The 15,369-nt window shown below is 42.1% G+C and overlaps 1 protein-coding gene across 2 annotated transcripts; it reads left to right on the forward strand.

Annotated features, from left to right (window-relative positions):
* The first annotated feature begins 3,165 nt into the window (after positions 1 to 3,165).
* Positions 3,166 to 15,356, forward strand: LOC135485523 (sodium- and chloride-dependent taurine transporter-like). Of its 2 annotated transcripts, none has more exons than XM_064767624.1 (14): positions 3,166 to 3,324; positions 5,522 to 5,716; positions 6,767 to 6,898; positions 7,308 to 7,638; positions 8,288 to 8,420; positions 8,850 to 8,984; positions 9,772 to 9,875; positions 10,421 to 10,545; positions 10,789 to 10,901; positions 11,337 to 11,474; positions 11,636 to 11,735; positions 12,161 to 12,261; positions 13,020 to 13,199; positions 14,305 to 15,356. In XM_064767624.1, exons 2-14 carry the CDS (start codon positions 5,536 to 5,538, stop codon positions 14,422 to 14,424), a joined length of 1,893 nt encoding a protein of 630 aa, XP_064623694.1. In that variant the 5' UTR covers positions 3,166 to 3,324; positions 5,522 to 5,535; the 3' UTR covers positions 14,425 to 15,356. The 2 variants fall into 2 exon arrangements, with proteins under 2 accessions (XP_064623694.1, XP_064623695.1); XM_064767625.1 differs by lacking the exon at positions 3,166 to 3,324 and adding an exon at positions 3,850 to 3,928.
* Positions 15,357 to 15,369: the final 13 nt, after the last annotated feature.

Here is a 15,369-nt window from a genome sequence, read left to right on the forward strand (position 1 = left end):
CAGTGGCGTTATGAAGTGCATCACTATCAAGCTGTCGGCTGCCTGGTCACCTCTGGTTTTCAGTGATAGTTTCCATGAAAAGATTGCACATAAAATGGAAAAATCTTTTTGAATAATCACGCTATTCCGATGTTGACTCTCAGCCGTCCGAGCCGTCCTCTCCATGCTGAGCGGTCCACTTGATCAATGCGCCGCCTGGAGCCGGGCATGCATCTACACCTTGATGTCAAAAGAAATAGCTTTATTTCCCCTTTCCCAAGTCGACCTCGGCGGCGGATGACTTTACCTGCTATTGTTTTAACACATAAAAAAAACACCGTGGGCATTCGTCACCTTTTCCTAACATGGCTTTGGAAAATAGGGAAAGTGGTAAAGAAAACGTAATGTGCAAGGCTTCAGCCTCCCATCTGAGGAAAACAACACCGCCGTCAGTGACCCAGACGAGGTGAAATCTCAATGTCGGCATGGAATTCCGCCAATTTTGAGAGCGTCAAAACTTTCAGAAGCACCTATAGTTTTATCAAACAAGAGAAGAAAAAGCATATTGAGGTCAAATGCCGCCCACTCATAGAAGTGCATGCGACATGAACGGTTAGAGATTTAATCGGGGAGGTATCCCTGATATAGGCTAACTAACACACCTGTGTTGTCACATGAGGCGCCATGTGGAAATTTAATTATTTGCCTAATTTATTTGAAATCATTTCATTGTTCCTTGATGGTTTGAAACAATGGCGCCTGATACTCATCTTGTGTAATTTTTTTAGATACCTTTTTAGCTCACCTCTGAGGTGAGCTTATCCCATACCGTGGCGTCCGTCGTCCGTCGTCGTCGTCGTCGTCGTCGTCGTCGTCGTCGTCGTCGTCGTCGTCGTCCGTCAGCAGGGCACGTTTCGTAACTGCTAGAGCTATTGAGTTGAAACTTGGTACACATGTACCCTTATGTGATGACACCTTGGAGACCAAGTTTCGGTCCGATTCGTTTCATGGTTTGGCCACCAGGGGGCCAAACGTTAAAAGTGAAAATATGCAATATCTCCCTTAATAGTAGTCGGGAAATTTTGAAAAAAATATGGTAGGTACTTCTAGCAAAGGCGCATCATATATCCTGCGGGTTTTTGATTTGACCTCCTTTTCAAGGTCACAGAGGTCAAAGTTTGCTGATTCACTGAACAGTAGCATGTTTCCTATCTATTTTAGCTAGAAGGTTTTAAACCAGTGTGGACATGTATCTGGGGATTCTCTATACCACCCCTAAAATTTCGGCCGTTCGGACATCAAATATGGCCGCCAGGCAGTCATCTTGAAAAATAAACACAGTACTATCACTCCGAAACTAATGATCGGATTGCAACCAAATTTGATCTGGATGTATATCTATGCACTCTCTACTAAATCCTTGATTTTTTTATCAAATGTGATAGCCAATATGGGTGCCAGGCGGGCATCTTTTACCTCAGAATTGTTCCGTCACGCCCTCTAAGCAAGAAACGATTGGATCGATTTCTTTGATTTTCTCAGGAGATTTGGGTATTGATTAGTACAACATGCCTATGAAATTTGAAGGAAATAGTTGAATGCCCTCTATGATTTTTTCCAAGGGTCTTCCTTTTTTACCTGATGGGGTCTTACTTTTTGGCTCACCGTTAGGGGAGTCTATACGATAGCCCTGTGTCCGTCGTCGTCGTCGTCGTCGTCCGTCATCGTCCGTATCCTGTGTGGCACGTTTCTTAACCGCTTGTGCTATGAACTTGAAACTTTGTACACATGACCACCTAGGTCAGAGGTACTCTGACACTGAATTTCGGTCTGGTCTGGTTCATGACTTGGCCACCAGGGGGCCAAAACTTAAAACATAAAAAGTGTGACAGGTCTCTTATTAATGATCCGTTTGCAATAAATAAATTATGGTAGGTACTCCTAGCAAGGATACATCACATATCGTAGAGGTTTTTGATTTGACCTACTTTTCAAGGTCACAAAGGTCAAATGGTGTAAATTGGCCGTCAGGCCGTAACTAAGGCACGTTTCTTAACTGCAATGACTATTGATCCCAAATTTGGTACACATTTACCCCTTAGTCAGGTAATCTCAGGGTCTGAAGTTTGGTCTAATATGTTTCACCACTTGACCACCAGGGGGCAAAATCGAGAAACCTTAAAAATGTGATTATTCCTTAACTTCTTGCCCGATTGCCACCAATTTGATATCATGGGTACATCTTACCACCATACAGTATATGTCCCACAGGTTTTTAATTTGACCTTCTTGTCAAGGTCACAGAGGTCAAATGGCGTAAATTGGCCGTCAGGCCGTAACTATGGCACGTCTCTTAACTGCAATGACTATTGATCACAAATTAAGTACACATGTACCCCTTGGTCAGGTGATCTCAGGTACCGAAATTTGGTGCGATCTGATTTGCCGTTTGGCCTCCAGGGAGGGGGCATGTACTGGGGAGGGAGAATGTACTGTAAATTGGCCATTTTGGGGAAATTGTAATTGCTTGGACCTACATCAAACCTAACACTACATGACACAATACCATGCTCTTTATCCATCTTTCCTCCACATGAGGTGAGCACAATGGCCCTGGCCATTTCATTCAAATGTAGAATATGGGTGGTGTATTATGGAGGTTTTGCTCGATCACTGAATTCGTGGCAGAGTAATGCTCTGATCGTGATAAGTAAGGTTCTTACTTCGGCTAAAACAAAAGTTCCTGCGAAAATAGTTGCTGCTAAACCAGATACAGTGACTTAGAAGTTCGGAAGCCAGAAAATCAGTGACTGGTCGATGAAAAAGTATTTCAATTTTCTTCAACCTTGCGCCATAGCCTGCACCATACCTAACATCGACATTTTGCTTTTGCTTGGACAGATCCAGACAGGACTATTATATAAGTGCATGACTGTATCGAAGACGGCGCCAAGTAAATGCGAATAAAAGCCTTGGCTAAAGAGTGCCCCCCCCCGCACGTGTCAGTCTATTGTCAGTCTGTTTTTAAAAATAGACATAGTATTCTTCCAAATTTATATTTGGTATTGAGGTAAAGCAGTGCGTGGTAGCTTTGTATCTGCCACTGTGATGATATAGGCATTCAACACATTCATCATTCAACATTCATATATAGGCCTAAATGTATTCAAATGTCGATGGCTGAATTCAACGTGAAAAGCGTTGTCCAGCGTGTCCTATAATAATGGCCGCCCAATGAATGCCTGTGCTGTTTGTGAAACATGATATGAAGGTATTCAATCGATCTTGTGGTTGTAGTGTCGAAGGAACTTGTGCGAAGGTTTAGCAGTCTGTTGAGTATTGCAGGTTGGTAAAAACATTCATTGCATCATTTTGATTATTTTGGGAATTATTTACTATATATATAGGCCAAGTACCAAAATTGTATGAGCATCGCATATTTTTATCTGGTCGACATACATGTAGGGCCATACTTCTTGGGCAGGTACTATGGTACTAGGTACTAGTTTGGAGTAGGTTTGTTGATGGGTCTTGGTTTTGTAGATCTTGATTTTGTAGGTGGGGGGTCTTGGTTTTGTAGGTCTTGGTTTTGTAGACACCCGTGTGGGTGTCTACAAAACCAAGACCCAAGACCCAAGACCCAAGATGGGTCTTGGTTTTGTAGATGGGGGTCTTGGTTTTGTAGGTCTTGGGTCTTGGGTCTTGGGTCTTGGTTTTGTAGACACCCATTCTTGTATTGTCCGACAGACGCTATTAACCAAGTGTATTTGGGATAAGTTCCAAGGGTCCGGGAGATCTGGGGCTCAAGAGGAGCGCTTGAGGTCTTGGAGGTAATTACGGACCTGATAGGAGGACCTGATTGGACATATTTGGGGTTGGGTTAATTAACATTATGATTGTGAGGGGGTAGGATTTTTGTTGTAGTCAGTTCTCATCTTGATTTCCAAAGGTAAGCCTCGTTTAAGGGAACTCAGGTTTCGATAAGCACTTTCTTGATTATGCCAATGACTATTTATTATTGGCCGGGTCTATTTATTTGGCAAGCGGCTCGCCGAACAGGCATGTTTTTTTACCCTGCTTGGAGAGCCGCTTGCCAAACAGCACTAAAAATCAACTCTGTTCGGCAAGCCGGGCTTGCCAAACATAGGCCATGGGACGAGTGGCAAAAATGTGTCTAGAAAAAGGATTCCGTTTGACAAATTAGCGGGCAAATTGAAAACAGTCGTTTTTGGGTAATATGGGGGTGCTGATTTCAAAAATCAATTTTTCTCCCGCGTAAAGTTGCACATTAAGTCAGAAATGAGACCATTAATAGGGCCTAATGGTGCCAAAGTAGGAGTCAAAAAGTTGATGTCATCGAAACATGTCAACATGGGTATCAAAATGAAGGTCTATGGGGGTAGTTTAACATTGCATAGTTTTTGGCCCCCTTAACGAACCGTGGGACCCCCCAGGGAGGGTCAAAAAGGGCAAAAGTGGTAACTTTGACCCTGTCCCACGATCTTCAAAGGGACTGTAAATGAATAAAAACTGTTTTATTTGACAGTAATCGTATAGACCTTCAAAATGATACCCATGACAACACTCTCGGGGTAAGGGTTGCCGAGATAGTGATTTTGATCCCTTTTTAGGCTCCAAATCTTAGATCTCGAAAACCTTTTGCTCAAGGGTGTCGTCATGGGCATCTATGAAAAGGTCTATGTGAGTACTGTCGAATAAAACAGTTTTTATCCACATGCGGTGCCCATGAAGCTCATGGGAGGCGGTCAAAGTTTCCACTTTTGCCCTTTTTGACCCTCCCTGGGGGTCCCACGGTTCGTTAAGGGGGGCCAAAAACTATGCACACCCCCATAGACCTTCATTTTAATACCCATGTTGACATGTTTCGATGACATCAACTTTTTGACCCCTACTTTGGGACCATTAGGCCCTATTAATGGTCTCATTTCTGACTTAATGTGCAACTTTATGCGGGAGAAAAATTGAGTTTTGAAATCAGCACCCCCATATTACCCAAAAACGACTGTTTTCAATTTGCCCGCTAATTTGTCAAACGGAACTTCACATTTTTCACACTCGTCCCATGGCCTATACTGAACTTTTCGCAAAGTCCTCCGCGCGAAACGTCCACGTGAACGCCCATCCCATTTTTCGTCTTCGTTATTAGGCGGTCAAACAATGAGATGGGCGTTCACGTTGGCGTTTCGGCATCCTGAGGAAATCAGGGGTCGGTGTTCGCTCGCTTCTCCGGCCCTGTTGGTGTGCAAGGCCGGAGAAGCGAACCTTAACCCCTGATTTCCTCAGGAGGGCGTTTCGGGGGATTTGCGTGACACAGCATGGTTCTCATGAGATTGGCCATTATGATATGAACGGAAGAATAGATTTCTGCGGTTAGCAGTGTTACCCGAAAACTATAAAAATGGACTCTTCCTTCCTGTAAAACAAATTTACCATATAGGCGACAGTGCAGGTGGCGTGGTTACATGACACGTAGAAGTCCTCCGTTATATGCGTTTAGTCTGTGAAACATCATTTTATTTAGATTCAATTCAAATAATGGATGGAGAGGAAGAGCCTGCTGCGACCTTGGTATCATCTGTCGACAGGGAGAAAGGAGAAGTGAAGACGAGAGAGAAATGGTCCCATCAGATTGATTATTTAATGTCGTGTGTTGGAGGCAGTGTTGGCCTCGGGAATGTTTGGCGGTTTCCCTACCTCTGCTACAAGAATGGAGGAGGTACGTTAGAAATACATGTAGTTTTTAAGGTTGAATCTAAACACCACAGTTGCCGTTTTTATTCTTTCAAACTATGTTGAGTCGCATCGCAATCATTTCAAACAGTAGACTTTGTTTAAATTCATGGTTTGCAACCCGGCTACGAACATTACGGCCATCTGTGAATTACATTATTTTGTATTCCATGATAGATTGCACCCACAACAAACTTATGGTACATATGAATATAATTTTCTAACGCAGTCACTGCACCTGCCCGGTGGGCAAGCATTGTCTATTCTGGTCTCTACGGAAACAAATATGTAAGGTAGAATGGGGTAATTGTAGCCCCTGCCCCTGATATTGATTGATATCACCATGCATCAAACAATGCAGGGGCTACAAATAAACGGGGGCTACAATTACCCCATCCTACCCTGTACGCCCACGTGCAATCGGCAACTTTTCATGGGATGCACGACGATTCCACAACTTGTTTTGAAAAAATGCATTTGCTGACATGAAAATATATGGTTTGAAACATGGCGATTATTTCATATTGGCAAATAATTAAATTCCCACTTGGCGCCCGTGGCTGCGTTAAAGAATTATTTGCATACCGTAAGTTTTTGTAGCGGGTGCATTTTTTCATGGCTTGCAAATAATGGTTTTCGCACTCATTCGATTATGGGTTGCAAAACGATTGATTTAAGCAACGTTTGTGATTTGAAATAATCATGATGCGACTCAACATGGTTCGAAAGAATCAAAACGTCAACTTTGTGTGGCTTTGATACCATGGATTTGCGCAACTCCAATGGTCTTCAAATAATTTTCGTATGTTTTCCTGGTTTTGAAATAAAGTATGGTTTGATAAATAAAACTACTGGTTTGAATACAAAAATAATTGTCTTAAAAATTGGATGAAATAAGCAATATATATATAAATTTATTGTTTGAAAGAATGAGATTGTTTCAAATAATTAAGGGAAAGTAAATTCCCACATCGCGCCTCATAGGTTTTACCCCGGAAAGCTATTTTGTGCTAAATGACATTGTTCTTACTTCCAGGTAGTTTCCTTATTCCTTACGTGACGTGTGCCCTGGTTGGTGGTGTGCCTTTATTCTACCTCGAGGCAGCCCTGGGACAGTTCATGGGAAGCGGAGGAGTCGGCACATGGAAGATATGCCCGCTTTTTGAAGGTACAATAATAAAAAAATTGAAATTATCTTCAAAGCTCGCTAAAGGGGACAATGTGGGCGTGGGATTTATCTAGCCAGGAGGATGATATATCTGCTTGACACCATGCGCCGCCACTAGTTGTATCACGCCAATGCTGATCTCTGATGATGATTTTCACCCAGTTTTGCGAGGCTGTTTTTGACATGGCTTGCACAATTAGAGTTACACCCCGTTCTATACAGTGCACTGTTTACTGCAGTTCTACGAGTTTTCTTTGGTCCTGTTAGGAGAAGTTGCGGTCCTGCTCGAAGCCGTTTTTTATGAAATCCAACATAGGCCTATATGTATCTTAAGCCCTAGTAGGTCCTTTAAGGGACTGTTAAGTTTGAGCAAAGGCAGACTTGATCACATTCACTTCTTTGATTCTAGGTGTCGGCTATGCTTGCTGCGTTATCAACTTCTACTGCAATGTCTACTACATCGTCATCCTGGCTTGGGCATTTTATTATATGTTTGCAAGTTTTAATACTGTTTTGCCGTGGTCAACCTGTGACAACCCGTGGAACACAGAGAGGTGCACCATCTTTGAAGCCCGCCAAAACTCAACATTAATGGCTGCCAGTTTAAATACTACCGTGGCAGTGCCATCAGCAGTCTCGATGGCAGTGACGTCCATTGGATATGGAGCGACCTCCTCTAATTTAACGAATATCTCATTGAATACGACGAGAGGGGTAGATCCTGTGACTGAATACTGGGAGTAAGTGAGAAGTGTTTTTCTTCACCATTCAGGACATATACGTGGACATTGTACATGTACACACATAGACATACGTGCGACTGCTAAAGCATTACTTTCTTATTTTTGCGCATTTCTGCGGGCGGGTCATCTGTTCAATCTTGCATGGTGTGTATATCAACACATAATTCATAGATCTCCATTCAGAATTACACTCCGATACGGTTGGGGACGTTTAGTCTATGTTGGCTGGTAATGGGTGATATGTATAAAGACGAGCAAATGCTTTTTTCTAAAACTCCACGGACATTTACACTAGGCCTTTCTGTACAAAATTAGTAAAAGCATTCGCTAGTCTTTATTCATATCACCCATTGGCCTTTTTACACCGTCCCCTATAGCTTATACATTGACAGTTATTTTTTGTAAAAAGTCAGTGACACCTGTCGTAAAGATTTTAATCAAGTCGGTTCCAATTATGGTACTTCAATTCCATGGTAATACATGGGCACTTGCGGGCACTTCCTGTGGATTGGGTAGAAAAAACGTCAGATTCACGTCACATAAACGGATGCTGTCACCAGTGAACGTAATCACCAGTAATCAACTCCATCAACCAGCAAATACAACTAATGCCCAATTTTCATCGAAGGAAATGTGTTTTTTGTAGACGAAAGGTGCTTCGGCTGTCAGGCGGAATTGATGAGGTTGGAACAGCGAGCTGGCAGCTTATGTTATGTCTTCTGCTCGCTTGGGTGGTGTGCTACTTCTGCGTCTGGAAGGGAATCAAAAGCTCAGGAAAGGTACAAATCCCCCTTCTTGTCAATTTGATAGTGTCATTAATGTGTGAACTTCTGGCGATATTCTCCTGTGTTTGCGTTAAACCAGTAGGCAATGGCACAGGCTTGTACATGAGATGCGTAAAATATGATTTGGACAGACGTGATATATGAAGGAAGCTATTGAATTCAACTGATGTGGTTTCTGTTCGAAGTCGCCAGAAATTCAAATGGTGTTTTTTAATGAAATATATATTAATTACAATGGTACATGACGACGAGACAGATCACTTTTGAATGTTTGTAGCTTACTCTTCTTGTGTGCTCTCCTAGTTTGCTATTTTAGTAGTTTACTTTTCTTGTACGCGCTCGCAGTTTTCTTTTTTAGTTTACGTTTCTTGTACGCTCTTGCAGTTTAATTTTTTTGTATGGTCCCCAATTGTACTTTTTTAGGTTATGTATTTCACTGCAACATCCCCGTACGTTCTAATGTTCATTCTACTCGTCCGTGGGGCTCTTCTTGATGGGGCTGGACTTGGCATCGCCTACTACCTGAAACCAGAATGGAGCAGACTGTTAGATGTACAGGTTCGTATAAACTTACTTAATACTTACTTCTGACTCTTCATCCCAAGTTGGACATAAGGCCACAACGCGATTCCTCCAGCCTTTACGGTCTCTTGCAGCCCGTTGTGCCGCGTCCCATGTCAGCCCCATGAGTTTCAACTCCTTTGACATAGTCCTTCTCCAGGTGGCTTTGGGTGGGCCTTGTTTTCCTGTCCCGAGGTCAATGATTAGGCATGACGTTCATTCACATCATGTCCCCATCTACTCTAGCCTCTGACATTTCTGATAAAGAAGGTGCTCCTGGTGTGACATGATTTATGGCGACCATACTTGTTACACCAGAAGCATCCTCTGAAAGGGGTGCCATAGAAAATTCACATGGAGAATAAATTTTTCTGTCCGATACCCAGTCTTTTTTCCCGTACGAAGTCGAAGAATTGGTCGAACGACACCCTTATTTTGAAACGTCTTTGTATCCATGGCATCTCGATTTTATGTTATGGCACCCCAAGCCCAACACCCCAATTTTATAGCAACCCAGCTGCACCCTGGGGTGCAGCTTTGTCATACGCACCCTTCCTGGCCCCCTGTTTTGCAGTGTATGCTGCACTTGCAAAATCATCATTAAGTTTGCTGTTTGCCAGATTTGGGTGATGATGACATCTAAAAAATGCCCAGGCGTAATTGATCAAATTTTTGATCAAATCTATTGTAGTGTGTATACTGTTGTGGCTGGCCAATTCATTCACATCTAACTGCATAGCCGCAGAATGTGATGTCCCCTTCCTAACTGTTGACTCTTTTGCAGGTTTGGTCTGATGCTGGGACTCAAATATTCTTTTCTTATGCAATATCAGTGTCACAGCACAACGCTATGGGGAGTTACAATGACTTCCATCACAACTCTTATAGGTACAATCTTATCTTATAGGGGGACTATAGGCAGGATTAGGGGGGTTGAATTGCGTGTCTAATGTGCAAAGTAGGGCAATGGAACGTGTTTGATTCATCATTAAATACAAACCTCGTACAAGCGTAAATATTTTGACGTACCGTGAGATACCTCTATTCGCGACTTCGTGTAACTTTATCTTGCTTAATTAGCTGCTGCCTATAGAGTCCCTTTCAGCAATGTAACTCATTTTATAAACTCATCGCGGGAATTTTTTTTTGTCAGATCTTGTAAGATAATCGTGAAATTGTGTCCGAAAAATGTCAAGTCCTCGGGTTGAAGATGTGATCAGCTCAAATATTCGTACAGTGATGAAAAGAAATCGCACTGAGCAGCGCTGCTTTGCTGGGTGAAGAAGAGTGAAACAGTTTATTATAAAACCTAAGCGCATGCAGAATAATGTGCAGTATCCCTTTCCAAATTCCATGCCCTTGTGTACACTACCTAATTTCCTTGGCAAAGAAGGCCGTTATATCTCTCTTAGTTTTTTTTCTTCATATTTCAGGGATGCCGTTATCTTTTCATTCATCAACAGTGGTACTAGTCTTTTCGCAGGGTTTGTCATCTTTTCCATACTTGGATTCATGGCGCACACACAGAACGTTTCTGTCGCTCAGGTAGCAGCCTCTGGTAAGCCGGCTTCTACTATGTTTCAACGGGGAGACCTGTTATGTGCGCATGTGATACATGACAGTCATGTAATACAGTGACGCTTATGAATTTTCTATTTTCAAAGTTAAAAATCGTGACACACTTTCTCTCATGCTGGCATGCATAACTAATCACGTCGATATTACTTTTACATTTGTTCAGGGAAATACTAGTAGACGGAGTGATAGCCTATTAATCACGTACCCGTCATTGTTATTCCAGGTCCTGGCCTTGCCTTCATCGCTTACCCCAAGGCGGTGTCCCAGATGCCTGCAGCCCCCGTTTGGAGTGTTATATTCTTTTTCATGATCATTTTACTCGGACTGGACAGCATGGTGAGAAATTATTTCAAAATCCAAATCACCTTTGTCCTGAAGAGTGAGCAATTCCCGGTGAAGCAGTTTTGAATAGTACCCGGAAAAGAGTGTCCTACAGTCTATTGTATTAACGAATTAAGGTATACATGTAGTTTTAAAGCGATCGAATACCTTCAATACTTAAGAGAAAAATCGTCTCCCCCAAGACATTTTTCCTACAGATATGCATTTTCTTACCCAAACTGATGACATTTTTTGAAACGAAATATTCTCTCCAAATGATAAGCATCTGAGGAAATTCTCACTGATCATGTAAAACACTACTATTGTGCAGGTGGCCTTGCAATTAATGCTACCACTATGGGTGTGCGGGTGTGTGTGCGGGGGGGGGGGACTTATGCGTTTATGGGACCTTCCTTTATTTGCATTATCGTCAACTCTCTCGCCTTACAGTTCGTGCAAGTGGAAGGCTTCATCACAGCCTGCGTGGACGCCTGGCCAAACCATCTACGGAAAGGATACAGAAAGGAATTCTTCGTAGCCGTTCTCTGTGTTGTTTGGTGTCTTCTTGGCTTTACCATGATTACAGAGGTAAGATCTGGCAGAGAAATGGAATCCCCGACTCCCATAAATTTTGCATGGGGTTTCACCGTCATTTTGCGTGCGAGTTGGGTAGCCACTTTATACGAGAAGAAGCAGTCTCTGCGAGTCTCTCGTACATTAAGTTTTAACAGTTTGGCGAACTATTTCAGGGCGGGATGTACATCTTTCAACTGTTTGACTATTATCCCTACAGCAGAATAGTCCTCCTGGTGGCATTCTGTGAAGTTATTTCAGTTGGATGGATATATGGTAAGTATGAGGACTGCATTGTACGTGTGAGTATATAAGGACACAACCAAGGGATGATTCACCTGTCGTCCTTTCTAATACGTGAGTGAGGAGAAATATCTTGCCCGTCGAAAGGAGAATTAGAGTTACCCATTTATGTAATTGTGCATTTATGGTATAAGAACTATGTCACATACGAATAAGAAAAGGGTAACTTGTAAAGAAGAGAAGACTTTCAGAACAGCGTATGTTTGGTGTTATATCTTCCCTCAAGTTCCCCCCACCCTTTGACACCATATTTTTCCCAGATGATACTCTTTGCCTATATTCTACTTAATGATTTGTGAAAAAAATAAAAGCAACGAAATCATTGCTATTGCTAATGCTGTACGCATCTCTAACCTGTGAGCAAAATTTTCAATTCATCACCGTTTCTGTTTTTACAGGTGTCCGCCGATTTTATGACAATTTGGAAATGATGTACGGATTCCGTATAAACTACTACATGTGGGCAATGTGGCTGGTGGGATCACCCTGTTTCTGTATAGTGAGTGTCTCCATAAAATCTCTCGTAACATCGCACAACTTCGTGAGATGTTTGATTCCATCAGCTTTGCGCATACATGCATTGTTCATGATGCCATGATTAAGGTTATCCACTTAAAGGGGTTACGTCGATCGGTATTCTACTGGTGGCCCAGGAAAATTGGAATGCTGATATGCACAATGCTTCAATGCAGTTTTTAGGAGCATGCATACGATTGCTGTAACTCGGTATTCATAGTATTTGTATATCTGCAGCTGTCAACACAACGGCAATGCTTGCAACTGGAAATTTTTAAAGGAAGTGACTACTTGGCAAGCCCGGCTTACCAAACAGCGACTTTTTCTTGTCCTGAATGGAGAGCCGAACTCATTAATATTAAAGTAAAGTCTCCAGCTCGCCAAACAGGGTAGATTTTTTACTCGTTTGGCAAGCCCGGCTGGCCGAACAGGGTGACCTTTTAGTGCTGTTTGGCAAGCGGCTCTCCAAACAGGACAAAAAAAGATGCCTGTTCGGCGAGCGGCTTGCCAAACAGACCCGGCCCTTTTTTGAATTCAGTCAGAAATCGTGCCCTTTGGCACTTATTAGACCTTACACATTGCTATAACAGCCACACTGCTGCTGTGAGATATGGACATTACGGAAGGAAATCTAGTATTATGAATGTCTCCTCAAGTCAAGGGGAATAGGTGAATGTCATGATGTTCTTTTCATACCCCGGTTTTTAGTCTAAATTGTCAATTTGTTCTTCCTTTCATTAGATACTGTTCATCATGAACACCATTACCTACAGCACGCTGACCTATGATCGGAAGCTAGAGGGTTTGTATGTCTTCCCCAATGCTGCAGTTGCCTTAGGGTGGGTCATGTCATTTTCATCAGCAATTTGCATCCCTATAGTGATGGTTTACAAAGTTGTTAAGACTCACCGAGCTGGAAAGGTAGGAAACTCAAAATACTCTATCCGCGGACTTAAGAGGACTTTGTCTTATTCATAAAGTCTGACCTTTTTCTACAATCTCATCACAAATCTGAATCCATTCTTAAGTCGTCTATTTTTCAATAGCCATAGTTGGAAATCTTCCAATATTGAAATCAAATTATGACGCCTAACACGGTAGAAAAAGGGCGCGATTTAAAACTGTGAGACCTCTTAAGCCCATGGGTATACCCCTTTAAGTCTTTCTCCATTATTAGGTTTTAAAGCTGCCGTCTACGCTTTGTCCACGGGCATTGTATTAAGTATATATGTACCAACCATGATTCAGTTGGACTATTGGCTTAATTCCAACGCCTATCGAAATCAAATCTCAAAATCCTTCGGATGCCATTTATGTGCAGATAAATCCGAATTATTTTTGTTTTGAATTATGGACTACGCGTATGTAGATTGGTTGGCGAGTTCGACAGGAAGTGTTACATGTAACTCGCTGGTCAGTCCAGGTTACCTCGACCCTATCTGCCGCGCAGCGGAGGGTCGAGGAAGCCTCGTTGATTTACCCGAGGCGGGCCATACATTTTCAGTGCATACAATGGATGCACTGTCATACCGAGCGCTCTGGTATTGCAGATTATTCACTTGGATCGAGGTTATACTCATCCTACGGAAAAACGCGTGACCGGTCACCGGAAGCTTACGCCCCCAAATCGAGTTCATGACGAGTGAACTCCCGTCAAGTACCAGTCTTTGTAATGAGTGAATGGAGGAGACTGGTGAAAGAGTCTCGTAACTCAAATTATTGGTGACTGTTAGTGCCAAGTGATTGATTAGCCAAGTTTCCTTTTTTGGTATGGCGTGAATATAGCTTCACCTCTTATTTGAGATAATGATTGCCAAGTTAGGCCAATCTTTGGGCGGTTAGGATCCCAATCTAACATTGCATTTGACTCTTGTACAAGCAAAGATGATCAAATACAAAATTCTATATTAAGTAAGTGAATATTGGCTTGCTGCTCCCGACATGTAATCAGACATGCTGCATTTTTGTTACTGTCCTTATCAGTTTGAATCAGTTTTCGACTAGGTTTCTTTTCTCTTTATTTTAGCCTCTGCGAACACTGATAGAACCAGAAGGTTTAAAGCCTCACCAGCTGCGCCCACAAGATACGAAATGTGCAAACGGAGTAAATGGTTTTCACCTGGAGGAGAAGAAACCCATGTGTTAAAGGGACTATGCATGTATAATGCTCATCTTTTATTACATATTGTGCAATAAAATACTATTGTAGAAGCGGTTTTGCAAGGAGAGTGCACACTCCCACAGCACATCCCCACCTGAGAAACGATATAGTACATTCAGTTAAGTTTATTGATAGTTAGCTTACTTCGTACAGGTGGTCAAGAAAAAACGCAAACGGATACTGCCACTACCAGGGGGTGAAAACCATTGATATCAGTGGATGGGGAATCTTTCTTGGAGAGGAATGATACCAAGATCGCCCGAAAACGTCTCTACAACAAAAACTGCTGAACGGAATCGGTCGAATTTGGTATCAATCTTCTACTAGAAAGATTCCCCATCCACTGGTATCAATGGTTTTAACTCCCTGATAGCGGAAGTATCGTTTTTTCTGGACCACCCTGTATAGTCGAGGAATATAGTACTCTAGATATACATGTACATGTACAGCAGAAATTGTTCATAAATATTTAGTATAATTTTCAATGTACTTTTTCTGGTGCTCACATTCTCATATTCAATGTAAATTTAGCTTTACTACGCAGAACGCGTTCTTTTAGATGATCTAATATTCAAATCAATTTTCGATAGGGTAATTATTTGCATTTTGTGCTGATATCTATTTTGAATAAAGTTTTGGCGGATGCAAAAATAGCTAGATGCAAAAATTTGGTGGTTTACAGTGGTGCTATCCCTATGATCAAGCTCCATCCGCCAAAAAGGTGACCAAAATCCAAGGAGACTGACAATCTTATTGCTGACCCTGACCAAAAGGTGTACTACAACTTGGACTTCTTTTCCTTGGACGTTTTTCTTTCTTTTACACCATCTTTTCCCCACGTCGTCATTCATCAAATTTGGTAGCCAACAATATACATGTATATCAAGGCAATTAAAAAAGATATTCGATTACGTGTATCTGCGATTTTTG

Source organism: Lineus longissimus, chromosome 3 (assembly GCF_910592395.1).
Source record: "Lineus longissimus chromosome 3, tnLinLong1.2, whole genome shotgun sequence".
Lineage (NCBI taxonomy): Eukaryota > Metazoa > Nemertea > Pilidiophora > Heteronemertea > Lineidae > Lineus > Lineus longissimus.